Source organism: Octopus bimaculoides, chromosome 1, assembly GCF_001194135.2.
Source record: "Octopus bimaculoides isolate UCB-OBI-ISO-001 chromosome 1, ASM119413v2, whole genome shotgun sequence".
Classification (NCBI taxonomy): Eukaryota; Metazoa; Mollusca; class Cephalopoda; order Octopoda; family Octopodidae; genus Octopus; species Octopus bimaculoides.
This window is the reverse complement of record NC_068981.1, coordinates 156,223,782-156,233,981: the sequence shown is the minus strand read 5'-3', so window position 1 is coordinate 156,233,981 and position 10,200 is coordinate 156,223,782. Positions and strand designations below refer to the sequence as shown.

At 40.8% G+C, this 10,200-nt stretch overlaps 1 protein-coding gene across 4 annotated transcripts in view; it reads right to left on the bottom strand.

Moving 5' to 3' along the window:
- The window catches only part of LOC106868443 (uncharacterized), a 91,863-nt gene extending 82,946 nt beyond the window's left edge, over positions 1–8,917 (bottom strand). For 2 of the 4 annotated variants that reach the window (XM_052971884.1, XM_052971900.1), the window contains exon 1: positions 8,747–8,917. In XM_052971884.1, the coding sequence (XP_052827844.1) occupies positions 8,747–8,902 (156 nt within the window). In that variant the 5' untranslated portion in view covers positions 8,903–8,917. The remainder of the gene's footprint in view (positions 1–8,746) is intronic. The other 2 variants (XM_052971911.1, XM_052971898.1) reach the window with 2 other exon arrangements.
- Between the last annotated feature and the right edge of the window lie 1,283 nt (positions 8,918–10,200).

The window sequence follows — 10,200 nt, the reverse complement described above, 5'->3', positions numbered from 1 at the left end:
TATATATATATATATATATATATTGGAGAAATTGGTCAACAAGAAGTACGGTTGGATAGTTATTTTTGATTATGCAACTGTTTGTTTGCATAATGAGATCAGTTGTGTTTCCTCGGGTGATACTCAAGTGTTGTCTCCGTTAGTTCACTGGCAGTAAGCAACAGGAATCTACCAGCTGCTACAAAATTCAAACCAAGACGGACGGATGGGATGGCCTTGAAGTTGAAGATTTTAAACCTGTAGAGAACGATCTGACAGCTAGCGTCATGTTCACACCAGCGTTTAAAAACCCTTCATTCTTGTTGGTCGGAGTTCCTTGCAATGATTAAATCCATTGTCGATAGTATCTGTTATTGCCTTCAGGACCCGGTCATGTCTCCAGCAGTCTTGTTCATTTCCCAAGGCTTTTGAACAGTAGCTGAGGATGAGCTCCTTTTCTCCAATACTGAGGAGAAGCTGGTGACTCTACTTTCCTCTAGTAGTACAAGTTACATAGGCACGGTAGGAGGTCCAAAAGTTCAGGCTGACCAGGCTCCCTGGTGTTGTATCCCAATACTTGTTGACTTGATCCTCCTCAGACGATAGTCACACCTCCTGGAGTCTTAGCATTGCAGCACCTCCCATGTATGTTATTCTGTCCATGTAGAGAGATACTCCTCAGGCACATGAGGAAATCCCAGTAATATCTGTAGGAACATCATGAACCTCTTCTCAAAGACCTCTGCTGTGAATATTAGGACCTCATATACTAAAAATGGCCAATAAATCTGTGGGAGGATACCATGATGTTAAACTCAGGCCTGAAACTTGTCAGGTAACCCTGACTTATTTATTGTGGATAGCCAGACATCTGATTGTGGGTTGGTGCTCGGTGGGATGCTTTGTGTTTCAGGATGTGATTGAACATTTTAAGTTCTTCACTGATTTCTCGGTGATGTTTGGTATATCAAACGAGAAACCAAAGCCGCTGCGCGTTCTGCTTCTTTTTTCAACTTGAGATATCTGAGCTCGATTGCTTTGAAACTGATGTGAGCCCACATTATCAATTCCTTAAAGCCCTTTAGAATATTCGTACTTCACGTGACTGATGTTGTTGTCATAGTTAGGTCATCTATAAAAGGTTCTAGTGGGAAGCTACAGGACACTAGTCATGGGGAGCAGACCTCTGCCCTGTATTTCAGCTGATTCTACCAACATATTCATTGCAAGTATAGAAAGGGTCACTGAAATAATATAACCAATAATATTGCTTTCTCGAACTTGTGTCACTCTGATGTAGAAGCAACAGAGACTTTCAAACTGAAGCTGATGTAACAGTCCAAAATAAAGTCTCTGAACCTGCATATGAGCTATAGACCCATAGGCATTTGCAAGACCTAGCCACAACACTACCAAGTCTCCTTTGTTCTTTCAGACTTCACTGATCAACTGAGTGGATATACCTATCGCTCTACATATCTTGAGGGATATCTCTTTTCTGAACTGAGATGGCAACGTAGGCATTTCTCGTGAGGTCGGCTGTCAGGTGCCAAGCAACAATGCTGAAAAATACTTTCCCCTTAGCATTCATTAGCGAGATTATTCTAAACTGATCGACGGTCTTTGGCTCTTTCGCCTTTGAAATCCACATCCCCTTCCACTATACCTCTGAGCAACCTTGCCCCTCTGTTAAATCACTAGCAGGAACACTTATGAGCATTTCTTGTTCACCTTATCCGAATCCATTGATGATTTTCTATTGCCATTGTCGTTATCAGTTGATCGGTCCAATTTGCATTTTCATTCTCCACTCTCACGAGAATCCCTGTGGATACCTCTCCTTAGATTTATCTGTAGTTTGTTCCGTGTGTTGTGTTTGTACATATAAAAGATGCAACTGGAACTGCCAACCTTCACTGTTCCGTTTGCCATCATTCTGGTTGTCCCTCAGCTATCACCACTTTATTTTATGTAGACACCCAGTCTGTTCCTAGTGGCCACTGGTCATTCCAGGTTAAAGTTTTCCCATATTCTCATACATTATCCTGTGATGCACTTTCACACATCATCAGTGATGTTTTCTAGAACCATCAGGTGCTTTGAGTCTCTGCTTCAGCCTGGAGTAGTCAAGTCCCAGTTTGTACTCAGTTAGCACTACCCCAGTTAGCATTACCTTTTCTAAAGCTCCCACCTCTTGATCCACAGCCAACTCCATAGACAACATGACGGCCTTCTGCTTATAGGACCCTTTAATGTCCAGCAAGTTGTAAGTTCAGCAGAGGAACTTGCTTGCATACACTCTGCACATTTGACCTTTCAACTGATAAAATCTTTATAAATAAATTAAATGATACCCTTTATACCTTTAAATTAACATAGAGTATTACATATCCAAATTTCATTATTTTAAGGCGCACATGTATTAATTCATTTGTTTGTTTATAATAATCAGTCTTCCACTCATCGCGAGGACCGATTTTCTCTATATATGATGGTCGGTTGAAAAGTTTATAAGCTGACCAAGATACTCTTTTGGAATCTGACCAAATGAGGTTTATTTTTCATCGAACTCCCCCTTGCGGTCCATATACTTCTTTCATCGGTGTTGCAGTGCTTCAATCCCATTAGTGAAGAAGCTTCCATCCTGTTGCTCAAAAATGTCATCAACAGTTGATATGGCGTCATCATCACTGCGATGCTGGTTCCCAGCCAAGTATTTTTTCATGTTGGGGAATAGATTATAATCACATTGGCCCGAATAAGGAGAACAGGGAGGGTGATCAACCAGTTCAAAGCCAGTCACACACAACAGCCACTGAAACCAACGACATGTGTGTCGGAGCATTGTCCTTTTCTTAAGTTTTCCTGCGCGTTTGGTCTTGATAGCCTTTCTTAACTGCCTCAGCAAGTTGGCATAGTACTCTCCATTGATGGTGTGGCCATTTTGAAAATAGATACAATGCTTTTGCATCTCCCACCAAAAAAAAAAAAAAAAAAAAAAAAAAAAACTGAGGCCATCATCTTCCTTGCAAATAAAACGACTTTGGCCTTTTTGGAGCTGGTGAGGAGAGGTGTTTTCATTGCATGGATTGCTTCTTTGTTTTTGGCTCAAAGTGATGAACCTAACACTCATCCCGGGTTAGGAGCCGTTCAAGAAACCAGCTGGATCTACCTCAAACAATGTATGATTTTGCCGTGATGTGATCTGCCTAGCAGAAACCGTCGTTGATAATGCTGGAGTGTCATCTAATGTAGTAACCATATCAGCATGAATGTCTTTGGAAGCTAAACCCTTTTTTCTGTAGATAATTGATAACATCATGATGCTAAATTTTGTCCATTTTCAAGAGAAGTCGCTACTAGTTACGTTTGAAGTTTTCTATGAACAGTCAGATGTCAGTTTACCTAGAAAAAAAGATGTAGTTATTAATCAGAAGAGCTGAAATGAATGCATACAAGATTTCAGAGCTCTAGCATCACTCCTTCATAGTCGGCGTATGAACATTTCGTATTTTCTCTATATAATTTTGCTCTCCTCGCCCCCCTCTCTCTCTCACACACTTTCTCTTTCGTTTTTCTCCCTGTCCTTTTCCCCTATCCACTTTAATCATGATTGAGTAATAAGATAATGACAACATACATACATACATACATACATACATACATACATACATACATACATACATAGGAGCTATCGTGGCAGTGTGATGGACTCTGTCATATACGTCACCTGATAATGGTCCTTATGCAATAGTGTACCTAACATTTATCGTATAACACACCAGTATTGGCGAGTGAAATAGCTGTAAGCTTATGTAATTCATGACGTAATATTGACACTTGAATTTTTGTTTTATTCTACTCTTGTGGATAGCTAATTGCAAAATTTGTAGTTTTTAATGTAAGATTATTTTTAACCTCTTAACTGGTCGAGTGCTTTTCTACTTGTCGAAACATTACCACAGAATGTATACATCGTAGTCAAGCGAGTTGTCTCGCTTGGATATGACTTACTTTCAGGAGTTTTTAACTCTAGGCGCATTGAGAATATATTCTCTTACGCCTAAAACGCAGCCGACTCACGAACTAACAACACACACACACACACACACACTTGTGTATGTGTGTTTAATTTTGTTTATATATATATATATATATATAAATAAGATATATATATATATATATATAATTTTTTTTTTAGCCATTAGACTACAGCCATACTTGGTTACCGCTTTGAAGAACCTTAGTCGAACGAATCGTCCCACCCCAGTACTCATTGGGTTTTTTAAAACCCTGGTACTTATTCTAGTGGCCTCTTTTGCCGAACCGTTAAGTTACTGGGGCATAAAGAAACCAACACCGGTTATCAAACAGTGCTTGGGACAAACGCTTACACACACAGAGGCACACACATACACGCACACATGCCCCCCCCCCCCACGGAAAACATGTTCGATTTTTTTACGAGGATCCAAAATGTGTGTGGTACATGTAACATCACACGAAATAACTTTTCTCACCCGAAAATACAGAATTTCTCCAGCGTAGCATAAAAGTAAACACATTACGGTGTTTATTTACATCGAACTTAAAATTAAAGAAAAAATGCCAATGAGTTTGCTGGACAACAATGTCTGTGGTCGCAATTCTCATTTATATTGTATGACGCGCATAACAAAAATGCATGTGAAATTTTCAAGAAAAATATTCTCTCTCTTCCAAATAGTGCAGATCTGGTAGAAATCGTCCCTATATTGATATCTTGTTGAAAATAAAGCATTTCAACATATTTTTACAGGTATATATTGATTTTTTGGGCACTTAAGCTTATTGTTTCGGCTTAACTGTTATGAGATAGTGTGAAATAGTGTGATCCACATCAGCTCATCTTGCCGTCGACTGTCGACTGTCGCAGAAGATACGCTGACTAATTATCAGAGCAGACGTAGCCTGGGTTTGAAGTGGGTTCTAGAAGCATGCATTAACAGAAACTAGAGGTTGCCTCACCCACTGTGGTCTTCCAGCTCGTCAGATACCAGCCTGGAATTTCTAACGGGTTGTGCTATTGTTAGACAGTCGTTGAGACTACACAAGGTTCATCCGTCCTCTTGGCTGGTCTTGATTTTAGTCCTGCTGGGTTTCTAGGAAGGCACACAACCAATTTATTGGGAGTTACACGTATTGATCAAAACAGTTTGATTCAAATTTGTTGGTACTCTTGAGTTTCAAGCGTGATGCTAGTCGTCTCCTATTTTGAATTTGAATGACAGAAGTTGAGTGTTATTACCGTAAGGTGGGCTGCGATTGGTCGGGGAAGGTCACGCGGTGTCGTGGTTTGATGTTGGTACATGGGTAACAGTTAGTTGGAAAATACTGCATGGTGAATAGGAAATTGACCATGTTGAGGAGAGGAAATAGACTAGAAGTCGGTCCGGTTGTTGGTGGGGATGTAGGAAGGGGCGACATGAGCAAGTATATAGTTCTATATGTGGGTGTGTAGACGCGCTCATATAGTTTTGAGTGCATGTGTATATTGATGCAAGTGTGTGCATCTGTACATGAGCGCACATGCACACGTCTGCACACACACACACACACACACACAGACGTTCGAACGAACACGCATGCACATGCACACGCATACGCACACATGCACACTCATACACACATACACGAGTATTCATTCATATGTACGTATATTTGCATGCATGTACGCATGCATACGAGTGTACGCGCATACACGTATGTGCATTCGCACGCACGCGTGCGCAAGTATACACGTGTAAAACAAATTGGTAAGCATTGAGAATTGGTAAGTGTTGTGGGTTGGTATGCGTTGGTAAACGTTGGGGATTGATAAATGGTGGTCCTGCTCATGGGATTGGTTGATAGTGGTGACCTTGGTGCAGGTGGTGAAAAGTAGCAGCTGGTGCTAAGGTGGTATATCTAGGTTGTCAGCAGTCAGAGGCCTGAAATTTGTGGGTTGTTGGAGGATATGCAGTTTTTCACGGAGGCAGAGCTGGCAGTTGAGGGCACCGGGTGAATACGGTGGCGCTGTGTCGACAATAGTCCACTTGATGCTGGGTATTTCATCTTGGAGATCACGGAGACTCCAGAGAAAACGAGACAGGGAAGTAGAGTTTTCTCTATCCCTGGATCTGAACGAGTGCATATGCTGAGAGTATCTTCCCTTGAAGTCATTAGCTGTCATACTCATATAGTGCCTAGTAATGCCATTGGATGGTGTAAGGGTGGCTCTTTATACTGCGACCCTTGAGAGACAAGATCCTTCTAGAGGGTACATGGTGGTGTTTCGGAAGTTGCAGGTTGGGGTTAGGGGTGCTGTGGGTGCATTTTTGCGCCTGTAGATGCGTGCGATGTTATCTAAGCAGGAGTAGCTTACCTTGACATTATGGGGGTTGAAGAATTTGTAATACCCCGGGGAAGTGTTTCTTAATTAACGACAGGAAACCTCTAGCTACGTTAGTGGAAACTTCTAGATTGAAAGAAGAGTTATACCATATAATTCTCCTTCTCCTAATCCTTCTGGGGTGAGGAGAGAGTGTTTGGAGGTTGTCCACATACGTGAGCTTCTAAGTAAAACCACTCCTAGCCAAAGCATCGTTGTAGAAGGGAGCGGCCCTATTAAAGGTCTCTCTTTTGACCGAGATATTAGATAGTCATTTACTAATGCCTGGAACCAGGTTTCTAATTACAGCGGAGGGATGGTTTGAGTTCTTGTGGATGCATACTGTATCCTCGTCAGGCTTCCTGTACGGATAATACTTTCTCGTACTGAGGTCTAAGGTTACGTCCAAGAAATCGACCGTAGTCAGGTTGGTGGTAACCGTTATGGACAGGCCGAACTCTTTAAATATTTTCCATCAAGTTCTTCGTCCAGGGTGTAGCCGTTCATATGGCTTAAGATAGCCAGGCCGTCGTCCCTATAAAGGCCGACCTATGTGGATGGGTATGTCTCTTAAGGGTATCCAAGATGTATAACCCGATGAGGTCAGCGATTTCGGCCCCCATCAAAGATTGCCATAGAGACGTCAAACGATGGGTCGCCTTTTTTCACCCAGAAGGAATCGTCGTGGGCCAGAATTGACTTTCTAGCATTCATGATAATTCTGATGTCAAGGTCACTAATGGTGGTGTATTGCTCAGCAAAAGTTAGGGCCTTCAAAAGGAGGGGCTTAGATATGGAAAGATAGAAGTCAACAGTGTCGAACTGGGTGAGTCTACAGGCTGATTTATTCTCGATATCGCGGAACCAGCCGACCACGGTTGTACTGGGGTTCCATTGAGTCAGCTCTGTAGCTTTTCTGATATCGGAGAATACGTTTGCTAATAATACATAGGTCACTTTTAGAGGGGTTGATCGGCCTGTATTTGGGATTGGATTGGAAGTGCAAGAGGCAACGAAAATTTTAGGAAAAATAAATAAATAAATGAGTGGAAACTTTACCGGTGAATGTGTTAAATAATAAGGCACTAAAAGAGAATGACTCTCCCCAGACACAAATATACATACATACATACACACACATATATATATATGTAAGGGCGACCGTGCGAACTCAAAAAGGGAGAAATGGTGACGAATGGAAAAACAGAGGACTCCTTTTATTTAAACGTGTCACACGGTCGAACACACAATTATATATATATCAAAGATGATATACATGAATATGTTATACTACGATAACATAGATGACCAGTAATGAAAGATCACAACCGTATGAGATGAATAACAGAGATATTTATTATGGCGTTAAAGATATATGTGTATGTGAGAGTGTGAATGCGACATATAAGAACATAATCAAAGACAGGCCGTCGTACAAAGAAAAGTGTGTATGTGAGTGATACATGTATGTGTATGTGAGTTATTTACAGCAGATAGAAAGAGAGTCAATAACACGTGAGCATTTATACCAGTTCTTATAGTACACATTAGTGTGAGTCTGTATGTGAAGGGAGTTGAGGCTGTGTGTGGCAGAGCTGATCACTAGTTGTGATGTTGTGGCTTCCATGCCGGGCCGTGATTCTTGTTATACAGATGTTCGTCGCTGGTTAAGATCTCTTGTCTGTTTATTTATCGTGGTGAAGCTAAGTCACCTAACAGAATCGAAGAGAGAGATGTGCCGCGGTGGTTTGGATTGGTGTACATAGAAAGTCGTGTAGACGCTGGTGGAGATTGATACTGGTTAGTAGTAATCGTAGAATCGTGTTGGTCATGACGATGATGCTGGTTAGTAGTCGTAGACTCGTGTTGCTGATGTGGCGGCGTAGTTGGTGGTCATCGTTGGCTGGACGAAGCTATTGATGTGTCGCTGGCTGATTGTTGCTGCTGCTGTCGTGTGGTACACGGCACAGTCTCTATAGAGAAACTGGACCGAGACGAATTTGGCCGCCGAGTTAAAGCTATTTATAACAAACTATCGGCTCCCGAAGGCTTCAGTTTAATACTCTATCACGTGACCTTATTAGGGGCCGTGATTGGTCAGTTTGCGTTCTAGCGGGAACGGTTCGAAGAAGTTGCCGCTTCGAATATTAATCAGTCACGTGATGACAAGGAATGGGTTCTCCGCTACGCTCGCGTGTGTTTATATTTAAATGAGAAGAATGGCGATAGCAGTTTTGTATCTAATGGCGATAGGTAGAAGAGATGATAGGTAGTTTCACTACATATATATATATATATAGAATAAAAGGTTTTGAACGGTACAATAATGCACTATAATACAAAAAATGGACTACATACCTGTTGTAATATAGTTATCCATAGTCCGATGATATTTCGGAATACAGGCTGCGGCAAAGTGTTACTAACGTTGTTGGGGAGAGAGAGAGGGAGAGAGAGAGAGGGAGAGAGAGAGAGAGAGAGAGAGAGAGAAGAATACAAAAGAAACACATACATGCAAATCAATGTATATGAGTGTGTGTCTTTCACTAACTCTCCTTCCTTTTCTCTCATCCTCTCTCCTCTGTGTATGTATGTATGTATGTACACACACACACACACACACACACACACACAACACACACGCGCGTGCGCGCGTAAATGTATATATGTCATCATACGCCAGATTTGAGATTATAAGTGCCGTGCTTACGGGTCAATCTATGACTTCCCTCTTTCTCCTACCACTACCAACTTCTCACCTACCAATATCACCACTGAAATCACGTTCCCATTAACATTAAGGAACTGTTATCAGTATCTCACAAATAGTGCCTCTAAATTCTTACACGAAATATTGTTAGGTGAGTAGTGGGAATGATAAAATTGCGTTTTAAAAAATGCATAAAGTAGAAGTGAAATTCTAAAACCAAGTTTATTTATTGAATAAAGAAGCAAGCACTTATTCCTTTTCTATGAGTTATATTGTTTATCAGTTAAAATATCTCTTCTTTTATATCGTACTTATTTCAGTCATTGAACTGCGGTCATGCTGGTTGACACCGCCTTAAAGGGTTTAGTCGAAAAAGTCGACAAAGATACCACACACGCACACGCGCGACGGGCTTTTTTTCAGTTTCCATCTCACAAGGCCTTTGTTTGAACTTGAAACCATGCGGTTAAGAAGCAAACTTCTTACAACACAGCCATGCTTTCGCCTAAATTTATTCTTTGATGATCTTATCCCACAGTAATCGGTAGAAATATGGTTGTATACATTGTGACAGCAACCACCAAATGACACTGTCCCTTACACCTTGAAAAATGTGAGACGTATTGGATATTCCTGAACATATAAAAAGATGAGATGGTCAAGGTTAAAACATCTTTTATAATGTAGCTGCTGCAAACACACTTTTATTATATACCTTTTCCATGCAATCAATAAAGGACATTATTTGATTTCTATTTGACTAACTTCCCATAAAATTGAAAGCATTTCATCAGGCTTGGACAGAAATATTGAATTTTATTAGTCACTCGGCTTTATGATGCAGATTAGAAAACACGCAAGAAAAAAATCATATAAATACATTTCTTTGTTTTAGTGGCTATTGCAGTCAATCTAAATTGTTACTTTTGGCACGTTCGTTTGTTTCAGAGAAATGGAATAAAACCTACTTTTATGAACGATTTTTCGACTATTTGGACAGAGTCGGATTATGTAGACAGCATATTTTTGTCTCTGTACACTGAGTTAAAATCACAAGTTCAACTTTGTCTTTCACACTTTCGAGTTGATAAATCGATTACCA